This window comes from Limulus polyphemus, unplaced genomic scaffold (assembly GCF_000517525.1).
Source record: "Limulus polyphemus unplaced genomic scaffold, Limulus_polyphemus-2.1.2 Scaffold153, whole genome shotgun sequence".
Classification (NCBI taxonomy): Eukaryota; Metazoa; Arthropoda; class Merostomata; order Xiphosura; family Limulidae; genus Limulus; species Limulus polyphemus.
Window position 1 is genome coordinate 356,783 of NW_013665763.1, and position 17,599 is coordinate 374,381.

Consider the following 17,599-nt stretch of genomic DNA (forward strand, 5'->3'; position numbering starts at 1 on the left):
AAGTATATATATATATATATATATATATATACTTAAATTCACATTTTTCCTACAAATCACAAATTTATAAAGGGTATAAGAAATGTCAGGTGGAGGTCCATAAACTTTTAATGTAATTATGTCCGTCTAAAGTTCAGAAATTCTACAAGAGTTACATAGTACCTCTAAATGTTAAAATCACCTAACAGGTTTTAGTTATGTGTATGTATGTATGCATCACAGTTATCTTTTACGTACTATAAATTAATTATTTAGCTATTATAATTCGTTTAATAAATACAGCTGTATTACATATGTCCAAAGATAAATATGGTTTTATAAAATGAAATGGTAGATTTCCAATCACCATTTTGAACTGACTTCTTTTCATTAAAAAAAACAACAACTTGAATTGAGTGGAGTAGAGCAAATAACCTAAAAAATATCTCATCTCAAATTTCAAATAAAACTTATCATTCGTCATGCACTGACTTTATGGCTCTTTGAAAACATTTATATACACAAGTAACTAACTTTCTTTTTGGAAAGGCTTGAATTTAAAATAGCACGCTATGGTTAAATTTAAGTATATAAATAGTTACAATGTTATCCTGTTCTTTATATAAAACTTTTAATTATATGAAACTACAGCTGAAACTTTTTTCTATAGCCCTAATATAGCAAACTTGCATATGCTTTAACAACAAAGAATATCATCTTTCTTCTTTCGTCCTGGGCTACTGCCATTTTCTTTGCATACTTAATAATCACAGTCAACTTTAACCTTTATTTTTTATAAGTTAGCACTTTTGTTGCTCTTAACGGCCTATCACATTATAAAATTTTCGATTCTTAAAAAAAACTTCAAATCCACTTGATTGCCGCTGTTATTTTCCTAACTTCATAAGTAAAAAGCCCAAAATTGTATCAAAAAACTTCATGTAAATAACAAATTACAGGAAGTGTTGTCAAAACTTTTCTTTCAAGTACAGGCATTTCGAAATACAACCAATTTATGCCAAATCACCAAGAAAAATTGACTAAATTTAAATATATAAATAGTTACAATTTTATCCTCTTATTTATATAAAACCTTCAACTTTAATTGTGTCACATAATAAGTCTGTAAAAATCATAAACGTGACTTGCTTATTATTTAAACCCACATTTCAGTTAGAATTTTTAAAGGTATTGTACTGCTATATCTAAATCACATAGCATATATAGTACACACAGCAGCTCTTGTACTTATTAAAGTTTGTAAGCCTGAAAATTTTGGAACATACAGCGTGAATAACATAACGTTAGTAGTACTAATTCATATATCTGATGTTCTACAATCGTTTTAGTTAGTAAATAAGCATAATAATTATATGATACAAGTTCATCCAAAAACATAGTACATGCTTAGCTACATATATACTTCCAAAGTATACTTATATCTGGTCAAGAAAGGAAAACACCAGTCATGCTTATACCATTCATCTCAAACAACTTAAAAAAAATTTTAATGAAGTAAGCATGCCTTTTGGAGTTTCTACTGACATACAGATATTAAACAGTCTGTTTAATCTCATGTTTCTATCTACATTTTTAAATGAGAGCAGTCCCACTCCCTCATCAAAAATCTAGATAATGTCAAAGAAAAAAGTTGACCAAACACTTAACAACCCATCTCTCACTAGAAATTTCTGTATAAATTAACATTAAATTTTGCATGCATGTATATTCTACTGAGATTATCAATGAGGAATGAACTGTTGACAATATTGTTGGCTGCCTTGTGAATGTCTGCAGTAAAGTATCTAGTAAGCTCTAACTTGGTTTTACTGATAATACAGATATGTATTTTCTGTTCTTTACAATTTTCTTATCACGTGGATGAATAATAAAAAGGTCCCTAATTTTCATTTGACAAAAAATCAGAAAGGAATTCATTAAAATATGATTGTTTTAGATGTAAGATTACTCTATTCAATTTCACCACTGAATATTACAAGTTATACAATTTATAGTAAGTGTTCTTTGTTCATACAGTGTTGCACTTGTCAAAAAATGTTCTAATCACATTAGAGATTCATCTAAATAGCCAAAAATTACAGAAAAATTAAAAACGTCGTCTTCAACTAGTAAACTTATCATTCTTGTAAACTTAAAACATATAGGGATTTGTTGATAAAATAACTTAAGAAAGTTTGAAATCAACAATTTGATGAAAAGTTTGATTTCTAAATATAAATTACACTCAATTTAATGTTTTTATGTATAGAATAACATTTCCCTAGTAGTAGTTTATTTAACACTAAGCTCCAAAAAATTTCTCTGTGGTTTCTTATCTGCAACTATAATAAAGATGTTTACATATTTTGTTAAGTGTATTAATAAAAAACAAAATTTAATGACTTGTATATTTTCATGAAGTAATTTCATTTAGTGAACCATACATACATGGGCATATTTACATAAACATTCACCTAAATGTGAAAATATTACTGATGTAATTTATATAAATAATAATTATTACTTTTGTTATGCTTGTTGCTTTTGAGATCAGTCAACTGTGAATGAAAGTTAATTATTTTGAACCTTGAAAAATATATTTCAAATGCAGAATTTAGCTACAAGTGGCATCTATAAAAGTTTCAGAGAGGTACAAGTTACTAGTTCATACTTCTTAATGAATGACAAAATTCAGTATTAAAAAAACACATTCAGCAGCTGACTACTTTAATTTTGGGTCTAACATAATTAAGTTATCAGTGATTGTGAAGTCACAGTATATGGCCCAAGAAAAGATCAATGGAAATTAGGATGATTAAAAATGTAACTAAAGTTGTATAACTGACAGATCGTGTACTGTATTAAATAATCATCATTATGAGTCATGAGGTCATATTGTAACAAAATGGTGTTGTTTACTTATCAGATTAAAATTAATGTGAACTGCTTGAAATATGTTTCATAAGATTAAATGTTTTTATTCTGACACACAAGATCTCACTGTTTTACTTATGCTTAGCAACATAGCCATTGGAAATAATGATTAAAGTGCATAAGATCTGTTCAAAGCATTTATATCAATAATAATACTTATCTGCTCATTCTGATGTTCTTCTTGTGTATGGAAAGTTTTATATTACCATCAGAACTAGTTAAAAACACAATTAGATTAGGTAATAATAATGTTGTTGCCAATTCTCTGAGCTGTAAAACTGGGGTCATATGTATCACAATCTTTGGGCATATTTCATTTCTGCAGCAACTGTTCTTGTAATGATCTGAAAATAATATGCATGGACCATTCTCTACATTAAAAATACCCTTTTCTTTTCCTTAATTGTAAATTTTCAGCCCTCTTACTGGATCCTTCATTTTGCAACAAGGAACTGAACTATAACTGGTATTAAAATTTCTAGCTTATGTACAAAATACTGAAAAGGAATTATGACAAATACAGAATTAACAGACAAGGATTTAAACTTTTAAGTAAACTGAAGAATCAAACCTTGGTCTTTGTAGACATATAACAATACAAATATCTTACACACACACTGTTGTTTAAAAATGTTTAAGGTCAAACAATTACTTACATATTATAAACATAAGAAAATAAAAAAAGCATAATTATATGTTACTGTATAAGAAAATAAAATATTAAGATTTCAAATTAATATATTATAGAATTATTGGTCATGAGTACAGCCCAAAAGGATAATTTTGCAATAAGTAGTGTCCATACAGTACTGAGTAGTTATTGGCTGTTATTTTGTTTACTACCCAGTGCTGATCCACTGTCTTTTGTTTGGAAAGCAATAGTTTCTTTGAGAGAAAAATACGAAACCCTATAACCTGAGAGCTCTCAAAAAGTGGACCTTTCTTCATCAAGAAGCAAACTGAAAATGTACAAGGATTATACAATTTTGTCTTCAATTGAATTTCTGAACCTACCCATTTTCCTAACATCATGAATAGTTTCTTCAACTTTTCTCCACTTGGTGTTTCCTTCTCTGTCTATCATGTTTGCATTTTTGAGTTTATTGTGTGGTTGTTTTTCTAAGTGTTAAAAGCAACCTAACTAAAGAAAGACATTAAGCTATCAGTAATTAAAAAAAGATAGAAACACTGTTATATTACCTGCCAATAAAGGGAATGCTATAGTCTTTTTAAACTGACACATTTAAGATCAGAAGATAAAGGAATTGTTATTAGACACAGTTTACCAAAGACTACCTTCAGCAAGTATCTATGATACTGTACATAAGATAAGACCTTCTACACATTATTCAATTTCATCACAACTCTATGGCTTCCCAAAAATACACAAATCTAATGTGGCCTATTGTATCTTACATAAGTTTGCCAACTTACAAAACAGATAAATTTCTTTATTGCATGCTCAAATTACTAACATCAGATTCTGCATATTCAGTTAAAGACTCGCTAGAATTTGTTGACCTCACTTCTGATCAAATAATACCCAAAGAATGTAGTTTCACTTCTTACCAAGATACTTGCCAAGGATACCATGGACACAAAAGCTGAGTGACTAGATCTTACTTTCAACAAGAATGTCCATCAGTATCTCAAACATCAGGAACTTGTTACACATTTGTCTCTATGCAAATTTCCTCATTTGGAATGGTCAGTTCTACCGAATGTTAGAAGGTATTTCCATTGAGCCTGAAGTCAATAACACTCTTCCATTTGTTGATGTCTTGGTTCACAAAGATATAACTTTAGAAAAGCTGACCGCTAACAGTTATTATAAAGGGGTTCAAACAAATAAATATCTTGCAAATAATTAAATAAATGTGGTCAACCTGTCTCAACTACTAATGAACCATAACAGAAAGAAAAAAGCATTTTAATTTTCCTTATATACCATGCCTTGGAATAAAATTTCAAAGAATAAGAAATAACTCTAACATCACCAAAGCTTTAATAAGTCCTCCTACATTAAGTGATAATTTTATGACAGTAAAATCCCCAGTTTTCAATCCTCACACAAATAATGTGGTTTATAGCACTTAGTGTGAGATTAGTAAACAATACATTGGAGTGAAACAATGCCATTACAGGTAATATTCAAGGAGATATTAAAAATTGTGCTACAAACACACCAGCTACAGCTTTTCATGTTCAGGAGAATAATTAAATAATAGAATTAAAACATGCAAACATGATAGATAGATAGAGAAAAAAAAACAAAAAACAGAGAAAAATCAAAGCACAAGACAGCAGGCCATCAATGGGTATTAAACCAAAACAATAGATAATAACCGATCAGTACTGTACGTGCACCACTCACAAAAGATGTCAAACACATCATTTGTCATGAAACTGATATAAAATTTCTTTTATGTTTTACTCATGACCAATAATTCTATAATATATTAATTTGAATTCTAAACATTTTATTTTCCTGTACAATATCTACGATTGTACTTTTATATTTTCTTATTTTTTGAAAATAATATTTGTGCAACTGTTCAATCTTAAACATTTTCAAATAATACAGTACGTAAGACATTTATATTGTTATACAGCTAAAAAGATCAAGCTCTGATTTTTTCATTTATGTAAAAGTTTAAATGATTGATTGTTAATGCTGTACATCATAATTCATTTTCAGCATTTTGACAGATTTAATACCAGATAGCTGGTACTGTCAGAAATGTTGCTTAGACACCTTTCTTTAAATAACAAAAAAGGTGCTCCATAGAGAAACAATTTGCATTATTCAATATACTGTTGCCCAATGACAGTTCCTGTAAAAAAGCTGAAAGCCTGTAGTTAAAGAAAAGAGTATTTAACACTGAGAACAGTCCATGTATATTTTGTACATATTAATTTGCCTACATTATGTGTTTAAAATGACAATCAGTCATGTTCTGTTTAAAATTGTTTGTCAAACTACTAGTCATGTTAGGAATGGTTTTGTCTATATTCTGTAAAACAAAAATTGTGGAATCATTCAAATAATAAGCTACAAGCAATAGAGTATACTGTATGGCAAAACTTAATTTAAATACATATACTTACTTAATATCAGTCCATCTTGCAAGTATTAGGTTTACTAGGAGTGTAATCATCTGTTGTGATATTCAGTAAATATGGCACAGTGTGAGATGAAAATTATGTAAAACATGTAGGTGTAAAATTTCATGAACACACAATGTAATTAAACAATCTTCTATACAACAATAGTGGTGCATTTGTTTCAAACCAAAGTAACATCTTTATATATTCTTGGGGACAAAATAAGCACTATGGAAGATATTACAGGAACTGTATATCTGTTTCAAAGTGTTCTGGAAAAAGTTAATCAAAACTAAGTTGAAAAGTATGAAGAATGTCAGAAATTCAGTATCAAATTTCACGGAATCAACTTTGATCTTAAATGTTCTTTCAATTCAATGTGGGGAAATAATGTTGTAAGAGATGTAATCATGTGTTCCTTTTATGTTATGAAAAAATTTAACATGCACCTTAAGAAAAAGATGGAAAAAAAAAACAGGAGAGAACATTGAAATTAGCTAGCATATATCTTTTAATCCACATTGGGTAGAAAAAAGTAAAATAAACCTTGCTACAAACTACCAGCAAAGAAATAAAAAACAAAAAAATTAAATAGTATAACATCACAAGCTTATCAATGAGTGATAGCAACCACATATTGGAAGTACAAGGTATTTCAAAATAAAGTATAAAATAAAATCTATAAAACAATAATATTCTGCTGGAATTGAAGATTTTAGGCAAAGCTGAAAATAAAATAAAAACATAAATAATGGTTGAACATTTTGGCAAACAAATACAAAATGTGTATAAAAATCAAACAGAAACAGCAGCTTTACAAAAATTTTGGCATTTACAGCTCCAAATGGAACCTAATGAAGCAATAGAAATTAGGATAGGAACTAAGTTTTGGCTTCTAAACAGAAACAAACCAATAAATCCATTTTTTAAAGCTCTAACTACATAATAAATTTTAAAGTAATAGCTATAAAAGCAAAAACTATTTTCTGATTGTTTTTGGTTGTAATATCACTAAACAACAGGCTTTGATATAGGTTACTATGAATCAAAGTTAAATATGATCTACATTCCAAAAGTTCTCAGAATATCTACGATTTATCAATTTTATGGTGTTAAGTGCATATAAAAATTCAACATTAAGTTTGATAAGAAAGAAAAACGTTGAATGAATCATTTTTACATGTAAACCAAAAATGATAAAAAACTACTGATATCCCCTACTGTTCTCTTTGTTCATACATCCAAGTAAAATTAAATATTTTACTGGTTCAGCTACTGATTCAGGTTTTTGGAGATTACCTCCAATACATCAATATGGCATACACATCACCAAATCATGTCAGATAAAAAAAACATCTGTTCATTACATTAACCTAAAATATCAAACCAATAATGGTGTTAGTTGTTCTCTCAATGTTCCTTGATGAAAACTAAAATTTAAATAAAAAATAGTTAAATAAAATACTTAAATGAAAAATAAAAGACTGAAAACTAGTGGAAAAAGAACCAAGAGCTCTACTGATAGGTCAGATTCCCTAACTTAGGTCATAAACTGCAGAATATAAAACAAAAAGTCATTAACTTACTATTGCCAGTGCAACAAAGTCAAATCTTCTGTGATTTGAAATGTACATTTTTAGAAATAATTTGAAATTTTCATCAATCGGACTTCAATTGTTTGACATTTTCAATTGGTTATATACACAATTTATAAAACAAAGCTTCCAATAAAACAGAACAAATCTTTAAAAATAACAATTTGTTAAATAACAGCAGTTACTTATAAAAATAAAAATATAAAAATTTGTGTAAAGCAAGTAATAATTCTTCAATTCAAGCACAAAATTTATTAGTGCATGAATTATTCTTAACCCTTGTTCTTAAAAGTTTTCAGCCTTCAAAGAAATGTGCAAATGTAAATCTTTGCAAGAAATGTGAAATTTATTTCATACACATTTTAACTAAACATGTATACGTGTATGTGTGTATATATATGTATGTATATTTTACAGAAAAGTACAAGGGGGGAAATACAATAACATTAAAGTTTTTTTAGAGTGCCATTGGGATTAAACTACCCCGAGCACTTTTAATACAAAAACAACACACTATATTTTAAATACAGCTATGCTTAAACAACACTTTCTTTTTGCTAAAGTTAAGTAAAAAAAGAGAAAGCTAGAGCAATGAAAGCATTATAACTTAGCTGCAGGTTAACACTATCACAGTTCACACATTTACAATATAACAATATAACTAGTGTATAAGGAGAAGATGGCCTTTTCTACATGAGCCTAAAACTACTACAAAATGGCATTAAAAACCCTGTTAACTCTGCTTTGGCCCAAATCACTTCCATTAAAAAGCCCCAGAAATTCACTGGTAAAAGCAGGTGATGTAAAAAGTCCACCAGTGAAATATGTAAGAGAGGATAAACATACTAATAAGTGGGGAGGATCACTGTGTACATGAACATTAGGAGCTAATCTCTTGAGTTACTGTGAATGTTGCCTAGTGTTTAACCCGCCTAAACCCATCTGTGGTATAAGTGACCTGGGTGACAATGAAGAAGAAACAGGGGTATGAGCTGGGGCAGGGGTAGGGACAGTGACTGAGCACTCATTTCCACCTGAGGGGGGCACTGTTCCCAAGTTATTATGGTTACCATTATTATTGGGTGAAAGTAGTGGAGCTCCACCCATTGTGCTAAATGAGCTACTGGAACCTCCTCTGGAAATACTGCTGTTTTCAGTCACACTGGAGTTACTAGTAGTGCCAGCTTCTTTCTCTCTTCTTTCAGCTGCTGCTCGACTTAACACGTACTGAGCAGCAAACTGGTGCTTTGGATCCATCCTCATTTGTTCCATGTGATGAAGTAAGCCTATAAAGCAACACACTTCAGTAACTGTTACTGTTCTGATTCTTTTCAATTGTAGTATTCGATCTGGCACACAACATCATCCTTTTATGTTAGAAACTATTATTTATTCTACTTGGTTAACTCTGTCTGTTAGACAGTATGCTACAATAATTATGTTACTGCTGTAGTACTTAGCAATTCTACACTAGGTACAGCATACAATAACGTTATATCAAATTATAGTAAAACAAATAAAAAATAACTTTCACAACAAAATACTATCCTTTTTTAAGATCTTAAGACAATAGTTAGGACATTTGTGGTACATTCTTTTTTGTTTAGAAAGAGATGCTTTTCATGTAGTGGCACATTAAACTTTGCATGTAGAATTTACTTTACTCATAAACGTTAAAGTGATAAACTCACCTAAGCAAAAGCATCAACTTGAAAATAATTCCATAAGAATACATGAAAAAAATGTAGCAATTTATTATGAAATACAAAGTAGGATTACATGGAACATGGGATAATGAATATAGAATTAAAAACAAAACATTAAACATCAGCTCAATTTTTGATAAAATTTATATGTGGTGTTTGTTTACAGCTTATTATCATCTTATGTGGATTAGACCTACTTGTATGCTAGTCAATACAATGTCATGATTATATACATAAATCTTTCCCATGTTCATGTATTTAAATTAAGTGAGAATGTAAATTACTCCAAAAGTCTAAGGATCTTGGAGATGAAAAGTATGCTTGTGTAAATTCTAAATCTGAGCTAAAGTTAAAATTTTCCTAAATTGAAAATGTATTTCCAATAACACTTACTTCCTCTCTTACTTATAGCTATTACTCAACTGCCAGGGTTTCTTCCTTTGCCCATCTAAACACTGGCCTGATTTTTTCTCGCTTGCTCCAGTCTTTTATACCCCACTTAATTGCCCTTGGCAATATTTGTCTCATGACACTCTCCACCTACATCAATGCTCCCTCTATCCTGGAACTGTATATACGCACCTCTAACACTGGCTTTTAGTGGGGAGGAAGGGCAGGAGAGTGTGAGCGGAGGTAAGCATTATTAGAAATACATTTTCAATTTAGAAAATTTTAATTTCCAATACATACTCTGTTCCCACTTATTGCTAGAACCCCACACTGAGAAGGTGGAGGTGTCAATGAGGGCATTATCCTTAAAGAAAGCATCTGCACAGATCATGGGTGTGTCAAGAGAAAATTGGCACCCCAGTGAGGAAACAGCACTACATCTGGAACAGGTATACTCTTCATCTTGAACTTAATTCCTGTATCCTGGGTGGAATTGTATACAAATGATTATCACTATAGGTCAGCTCCAACCAGATAGCCAAGGTTCCACTACTTGGGGTTGGAATTATGAGGTCTTGAACCACAATGTTATATCTATAGATATTATGAGTGGATCCCAGCCTGTAGCCATAGAGTGGTGCATTCCGAGCCACTGGAATCACAACACCAAAGTGGAAAAACCTTGTCCTCCACCTGAAGAAGCCCAAAAGGCAACACCTCAGGCTTGGAATGATGGGATCATGTATGCCTTACTCAACCAAACGAAACAAAACTCAATCGGTCTATGATTATGAACATTGATCCTCACTCCCAACCGTATGGGCTTGGTAATTCCACTTGCCCCCAGAATTATAGACAGGACATAGAACCACTTTACATTTGGAATTATGAGGAGATAGTGGACCCTCTTCCATGAACAATGTACTAAATCTATATTGATCAAATAGAAGGGTCATTCACCCCATCCAGATAGCGAATTATCACTTCTGAACTAGTATTACAAGTAGGCTCCAACATAGACTGATGCCACTCCTACCAACATCTGAGGAAAACATCCAGGGACCCAAGTAGGAGGGACCCCAACTTCGCCCTCTTCTCCAAGAGTGGATGAATTCACTCTAACACTTTGCAAGAAAAGCCTCTGTTCACCATCCCAGTGACTGGAAACTGGGTGTGTTAAGGACCTCCTAGCTCCACTAGTAGAATTTGCAGGTAATGTGCATTGGGAAGTCCTGAGGAACAGTGCTCTGGAAACAGTGTAACAGGTGAACCAAGTTCCCTAATTTTCTAAAAGCAAACTGAACCCAATTTATTCAATCTGATGATTGGTGGGTATGGGCAGGATCTCCTTATGCTTTACTCATGATAGTCCATGAGTGGCGGTCCAGCATAGTATAGTAATACCACCTGGTGAGCTCCTAGGTGGTCTTATGGAACACTTCATTTTTACAGAACCTGTTGCAACCTGTATAAAGTATATTGAATTAGCGGTTGCTAGTGCGGAATTGGTTTGATAAAAGCACACCTGTCTGGGCAACACTCATCACAGAGTGGGACCCTGTAAAAACAAGAGAAGGGACCTAAAAGGTAGCAAAGATAATACTCACCCCTCTGTATAATCTAGCTGAAATGGTTAAGATAGCTACAGGTAGTAGGCAAAAACCCTCAAATGAAGAGACTGCCAAATCAGGTAAATAATATGAGATGAAACTAATTGGGGAAGTCCACATACCAGTTCCCAAAATGACCTCCAGTGGGCAATTCGATCTGCCACTAAGGATATAGAAATGTGACAAATCTGATTAGATGTGACTCGCAGAAAAATCCTGTTCTTCAAAGAGACCCAGAAGAAAAGTCATTGTCTAGCATCTCTAAAGGCATTAGAGCAGGCAACAAAACCTTCAAGACCCTCACTGAACATTACCATGATCGAAATCTGGTTGGACATAGAAGTGAGAAATAATAATCAGATGAATAGGTGAAAAGGACTTTAAACCCTTTCCTGTATGACAGAGTCATGGGTAAGAAGAACTGGTTTGAGGATGTAGAGAGAATGAGAAAGCAGTCTGTGGACAAACAGCGCAAATCACTCTGACCAGTCATATCTGTAGGTGAGCAGCCACAAAAAATAGACCTTCCGGTAAAGGGGATACACAGCATATAAGAGTCAATGCACAAACAGGTGTTGAGAAAGAGCCTGTACTATAATCTTAATATACCTGTTAGGTAACTGGAATGGTCTTTTGGGACCAAGGATCCAAAATTACTTGAATAATCTGGAGAGTACTGGGGACTCAAAAATAATCAAATGGTTTTCGATAAGGCTGCCTTAAACAGGGCAATTGTGGAAGATGCAAAAACCTCTGCCAAAGAGCCAGGTCAAAAAAACGAGTTATGGTTGGCACTTTTGCCCAAAATAGGTTCAACCTCCTCTCAATACATCATTACTGATATGAATGTCAATTCCATTGACAAATGTAAGCAGAAACTGATGCAGATACATGGCAACCTTAGAAATTAAACCATAATGCTGTGCGAAAAACTATATAAACTCCATGCCTGAAACTTCAGCTTCTAGATAGCTGGGTGTACCAAAGCAGATCATGACTGTCTCTACAGAGATAGCTGAAAAAGAAGTGGAAGAGGTTGACACTCTGGAAAGTTGCAAAATTAGAGCCAATCCAACAGAACCTTGCGATGCAGCATCTATTCTGTTGGGAGAATCAGTGAGGATTGAAATAATTGACCTGCTACCACAGGCATCACTCTTGGAATATGGAAAGCTAGTTGGGTAATATGATAGAAATGGTCCAGAAAGAGGAGGTCTAAAAATTGAAAGCAAGGAGCCCAGGACCAAGTGCCTCCTCAATGACAAACACAAGACACCACCACAGAATTTTCCCCTTAATAAGCCCAGACCGTGAGGCATTCACTGCCTGTTGAAGAGCAAGAAGAATAAAATACTGTGTAGTAAAGTCTCTTTGTCCATGCATAGACCCTGGAATCCCTGACTATTGGTATATGCAGCCCATCCATGAAAAGAAGGAACTATGGACAAGATGGTGGTAGAGAAACCCATATCGTAGTTGTGTCTCAACTTAACAACTCCTCAAAACTGAAGAATTATCCTGACGAAGGAAACCAATGAATTGATGTTTATGATCACTTGGTTGCATAAAGACCAATAAAGGGATCTCTTGTGCTCTTGTCCCAAAGGCATAAGGGATTAGAGTGATGCCACATTCCTAGAAGAGAAAGAATCATCTGTGTCATGGAAGAATGAGAGGTGAGTAAGAGTCTGACGTCATATTCTATAGTGTTGAGTCAGATGGGAGTCAATTGGGCTTAACTGAGAAACGAGATGAAAAATAAAAAATACCAAGACTGATAACATACTGAATTGGAGCAAGGATAGATGTCTCAGCCCTGAAAATGAAGCCTGCCTTTACTTGTTTCTGAAAGTAGAATCAGGATGTGATGTTCTGACAATTGACGAGATAGTGCCAGCAGAAACCAGTCATCCATGGAATGGAAGTGACAAGAAAATCTGTACAATATGGCAGAACTCATGTGAAGCTGATGCGACTTTGAATGTGAAAACCTGGAACAGCAGTACCTGACCCTTGTGCACAACAAATGCCGATAGTGGTGGGACTCCACCATTATGACAATGTTCAGATAGGAGCCGACTACTGCAAATGTGAACATCTACAATCCCTGTAAAAAATATCAACTCAGATTGATGAATAAGTAACTTGTGGACCTTGGAAAATCTAGGCATGGATACAGCCCCAATCTCCTGTCTGCATAGGCTCAAAAATTCACAGGAATAAAACCTCGGAAGAACTAGCACGATTCACTCACTACCCCCAGACCAACCAAATTCTGATAGCCCTAGAACTAAGTTTCAAATTTCGATGATCTGTGAGAGATGAAAACCCTACAGGTTGGGTGGATAACAGAGGTGAAGATATGAACTGAATGACGAATCCTGACTAAAGAACCTGCAGTGCTTCTGGATCCGTGGCTAAGGTTACCACATGTCCAGAAATTCTCAGAGCCAAGCCCCACAAACTCTGAAGGTATATAATAATAACAACTGACGTTGCTGGTGGTCCAACCCAAGCAACAAAACCCTTGGATATAGAAAGAATCTAGTCTGGGTACCAATGTACCAAGAGGCTAATGTCAGGGGTCAGGACCCATGAACAGGGGCAAAACTATGACCCCATCCAAAAGCTGATCTGATTAAATTCGAGACTCCAACAACAACAGGGAGGAATGTAGAAGCCAAAAATTGAACCAATGGGCATGATAACAAGGGATCCAACTCATCAACAATTAAGTTGGTGATCCCAAGAGTCTTTTTTTTTCATTTTCCTTTAAAGACTGTGCTGATTACGTTGATTGGAACAACCTTTTGTGAGATAAGTTTGTTTTGTTAAAGCAAAGCAATGTTGTGCCATCTGCTACTTCCACCAGAAGGAATCAAACCTAGGACCCCAGTGCTACGATTTCACAAACTCACCACTGTCCCATAGGAGAACTAAATAGAAAGCTGATTTTAAAAAAGGTGCAGGAAAAAGAAAATCTATATTCTTTCCGGAATGTTGAAAATCACTCTCAATTGCGGCCTAAGAGTTCCCCAGAGGACCACCACAGATCTGAATATATGTCTCCATCTCACTATGAATAAGATCATGGACAGTCTCAAGAACTGAGAGTGACTCCCCCCCTCATTGTTGTGTGATGCTTGATAGCAGAGGTGGGATAGAAGAGATCTGATTTGCCTCCATACCAGAAATAATAATCTGGGAATTCATGTTATAAATTGGCTTGCCAATCAGAATAAAAAACGTTTATTAGTATTTTGTGTATATATATATATATATATATATATTATTATTATCATTATTATTATAAATTACTATCATGAAAATTAACTAGATAACACTGATAACGGTCAAAATATCTCCGAATAATCTAATACTGGGAAACCCGTTAGTGACGTTTTGTTGAAAAAAAGAGAAAACATTATCTGAATGAGGTGCTTATATATGGTACCAGTAGAGGGAGCACTGATGTTGGTGGAGAGTGTCATGAGACAAATACTATTAAGGGCAATTAAGTGGGGTATAAAAGACCGGCTCCAGTGGTTCAGAATGCACCATTTTATGGCTACTGTTTGGGATCCACTCATAAGTATATATATAGATATAATGTTGCGGTCAAATTGTCCTAGCCATCAATGTGGGATATAGGGACCAAGACCTCTTAATTCCAATCCAGAGTAGTGGAACCTTGGATGTCTCGTTGGAGCTGGCCTATAGTGATGATCACTCGTACACAATTCCACCATGATACAGAAATTAAGTACAGGATGAAGAGCATACCTGTTCTGGATGTAGAGTGGTACCCCCAGTAAGGTGCCCATCATCTCTTGGCACACCCATGATCTATGCAAACACTTTCTTTAAGGATAATGCCCTCATCTGCACCTCCACCTTCTCAGTGTGGGATTATAGTAATAAGTGGGAACAGAGGTATGTATGTATTGGAAATTAACATTTTTCTAAATTGAAAATGTATTTCCAATAATGCTTACCTCCGCTCACACTCTCCTGCCATTCCTCCCCACTAAAAGCCAGTGTTAGAGGTGCGTATATACAGTACCAGGATAGAGGGAGCATTGATGTAGGTGGAGAGTGTCATGAGAAAAATATTGCCAAGGACAATTAAGTGGGGTATAAAAGACTAGAGCAAGTGAGAACAAATCAGACCAATACTTAGATGGGCAAAGGAAGAAACCCTAGCAGTTGGGTAATAGCTATAAGTGGGAGAAGAGGTATGTATGTATGTATTAGAAATATAGATTACTTTCTTCTTACATTCAACAAATTTACAAGTGTATCAAGAACCATAACAAAGAAGATACATGAGTATTGTAATGCCATGGTATGTACTTTTATCTTATTTTATTTTAATTGAATTGTTAAGGTTAATGAATCTAACCAAGTTTATAATTATTTAACTCTAAAACATTGTGTACAATGCTTTTGTTTGGAATTGCAAAGTTATCAAACTATGTAATATTTGCTCATCATGAAAAAATAATACTATTAACATGATATATGATTCAAGCAATCTCTAATTTATCAATTTCTGTATTCATCTTCATTCCCACAGTAATGATAAATGATTACATGTTATTAATTTGTTAAGGATTAATTACATTTTATAAGAATGATGGTCCTAAATCCTTGGAACCACTTTCTCCATTGTCAATCATGTTTAATATCTGACATTCATATGTATCCTATTTCCACTGTAGGAAGCACGATCAATCTGTAGCTTTGTGCTTAACAACAAACAAGCAATCAACCAGGTCTCACTTCAGGAAAACAACTTTAAGTTTGAAATTATGAAGATTATGTCGACAGATAAAGTGTTTACAGTACAAACAAAACAGTGTAAAACTTTACACTTAAATTAGATCTAGGAGTGACAATAATTTTTTTTATGTATAATCATTATTCAAATGTACTAACCACTCTCTTGGGTGAATACACTTTGGCATACGGAACATGGCCAAACTCGCAGTGATGAGTTAGTTGAAGCTGACTCTGGGTGACTGGTGATGTGTTTTCGCAGTGATCCTTCATTGACATAGCTTTTTCCACAAACAGGACAAGGGTAGGTGGTTGTCCGACGCTTGTCTACAAAAGAAAATTATACCTATAACAATTTCCCCTAATTTTGAGTTTATGAATGTACTGACATTACTAAAATGTGTATTAATTAAAAACAAAGCAATAATGAAATAGCATGATGAGAAAACTGAAGGAGTTATGTGTATGAGCATTTGTTCAAACAAATATTAAAATTAAACCACTCACCAATCAAAGGAAAAAGAAAATTTTAAATTATTTCAAAATCTAGATATAAAAATTTAATTACTACAATTGAGGACAGGTGAGTGAAAATTTTCCCAGCAATACATACAGTCCTTTTATATTGTTAAGTATCAAAAAGAAAATTAATTCACTTTTAAAAATGCAAATAATTTTATATGGCTTGCACCCTAGCATTCTTCTTCTTTTCTAAGTGCTATGTATGTTGTTTCTTATGTTATAAAAATCAGAACGTACATACAACAAAAATATTTTCACTAATTACTTAGGTTCTGAACTTTGGCCATTAACAGAAGAGTATTAGGAAAGATAGTGAAACTCTACATCTTTATTTCTAGGAGGACTACATGCTATATCGCTTCTGCTGCCTATAAAGAATTTGTTAAACATACTCAGAAATATGTTTCTATGGTTATTACCTCCTTTAACTTGGATGGTAACTTTATAATCATTACACAAAATGAGAAATTACATTACTGCTGGATGGGTATGGATATGAGAAAGATTTACTAAATTTGTGTTAATTATACATATTACTATATAAATTAGTATTCAAACTGTTAAGACAGCGGAAGTCACGTGACGCTGGTAACATGTGAAGAGTTTCTAGAAAGATCATGAAGGCTTGAGTGTTTGCCAGATGCCCTCTATTTTTGTATATATAAGCCCGGCAAATAAAGCAGAGAGAGGAGAAGTGACGGCATATATAATTGCAGATAGACAGATAATTGAGTCAAGTGAGCGGTAGTGACCGTAAGTAAAGTACGTGAATCATTGCGAATTATAGCGTGTGTTTAAGTTAAAGTGACAGTGGAAATTCTGTGTATTGCAAAGTTGTATTGAGAAAGAATAAACTAGTTTTATTTAAGAAAGGACTTGTATCGCTGAAGTTTTTCAGAAAGAATTTCCACGGAAAATTAACAAACGACCAGAGATGTAAAAACAAACCCAACTTTTTCATATAGCTGTGTCTGTATAT

General features: G+C 33.4%; 1 protein-coding gene across 1 annotated transcript in view; it reads right to left on the reverse strand.

The window, feature by feature from the left end:
- Positions 1-5,493: 5,493 nt before the first annotated feature.
- The window catches only part of LOC106476213 (zinc finger protein rotund-like), a 178,481-nt gene continuing 166,375 nt past the window's right edge, over positions 5,494-17,599 (reverse strand). Inside the window, exons 10-12 of the mRNA XM_022381216.1 lie at positions 16,258-16,425; positions 8,684-8,899; positions 5,494-6,743 (exon numbers count right to left, since the gene is read on the reverse strand). Of these exons, the coding sequence (XP_022236924.1) occupies positions 6,469-6,743; positions 8,684-8,899; positions 16,258-16,425 (659 nt within the window). The 3' untranslated portion in view covers positions 5,494-6,468. The remainder of the gene's footprint in view (positions 6,744-8,683; positions 8,900-16,257; positions 16,426-17,599) is intronic.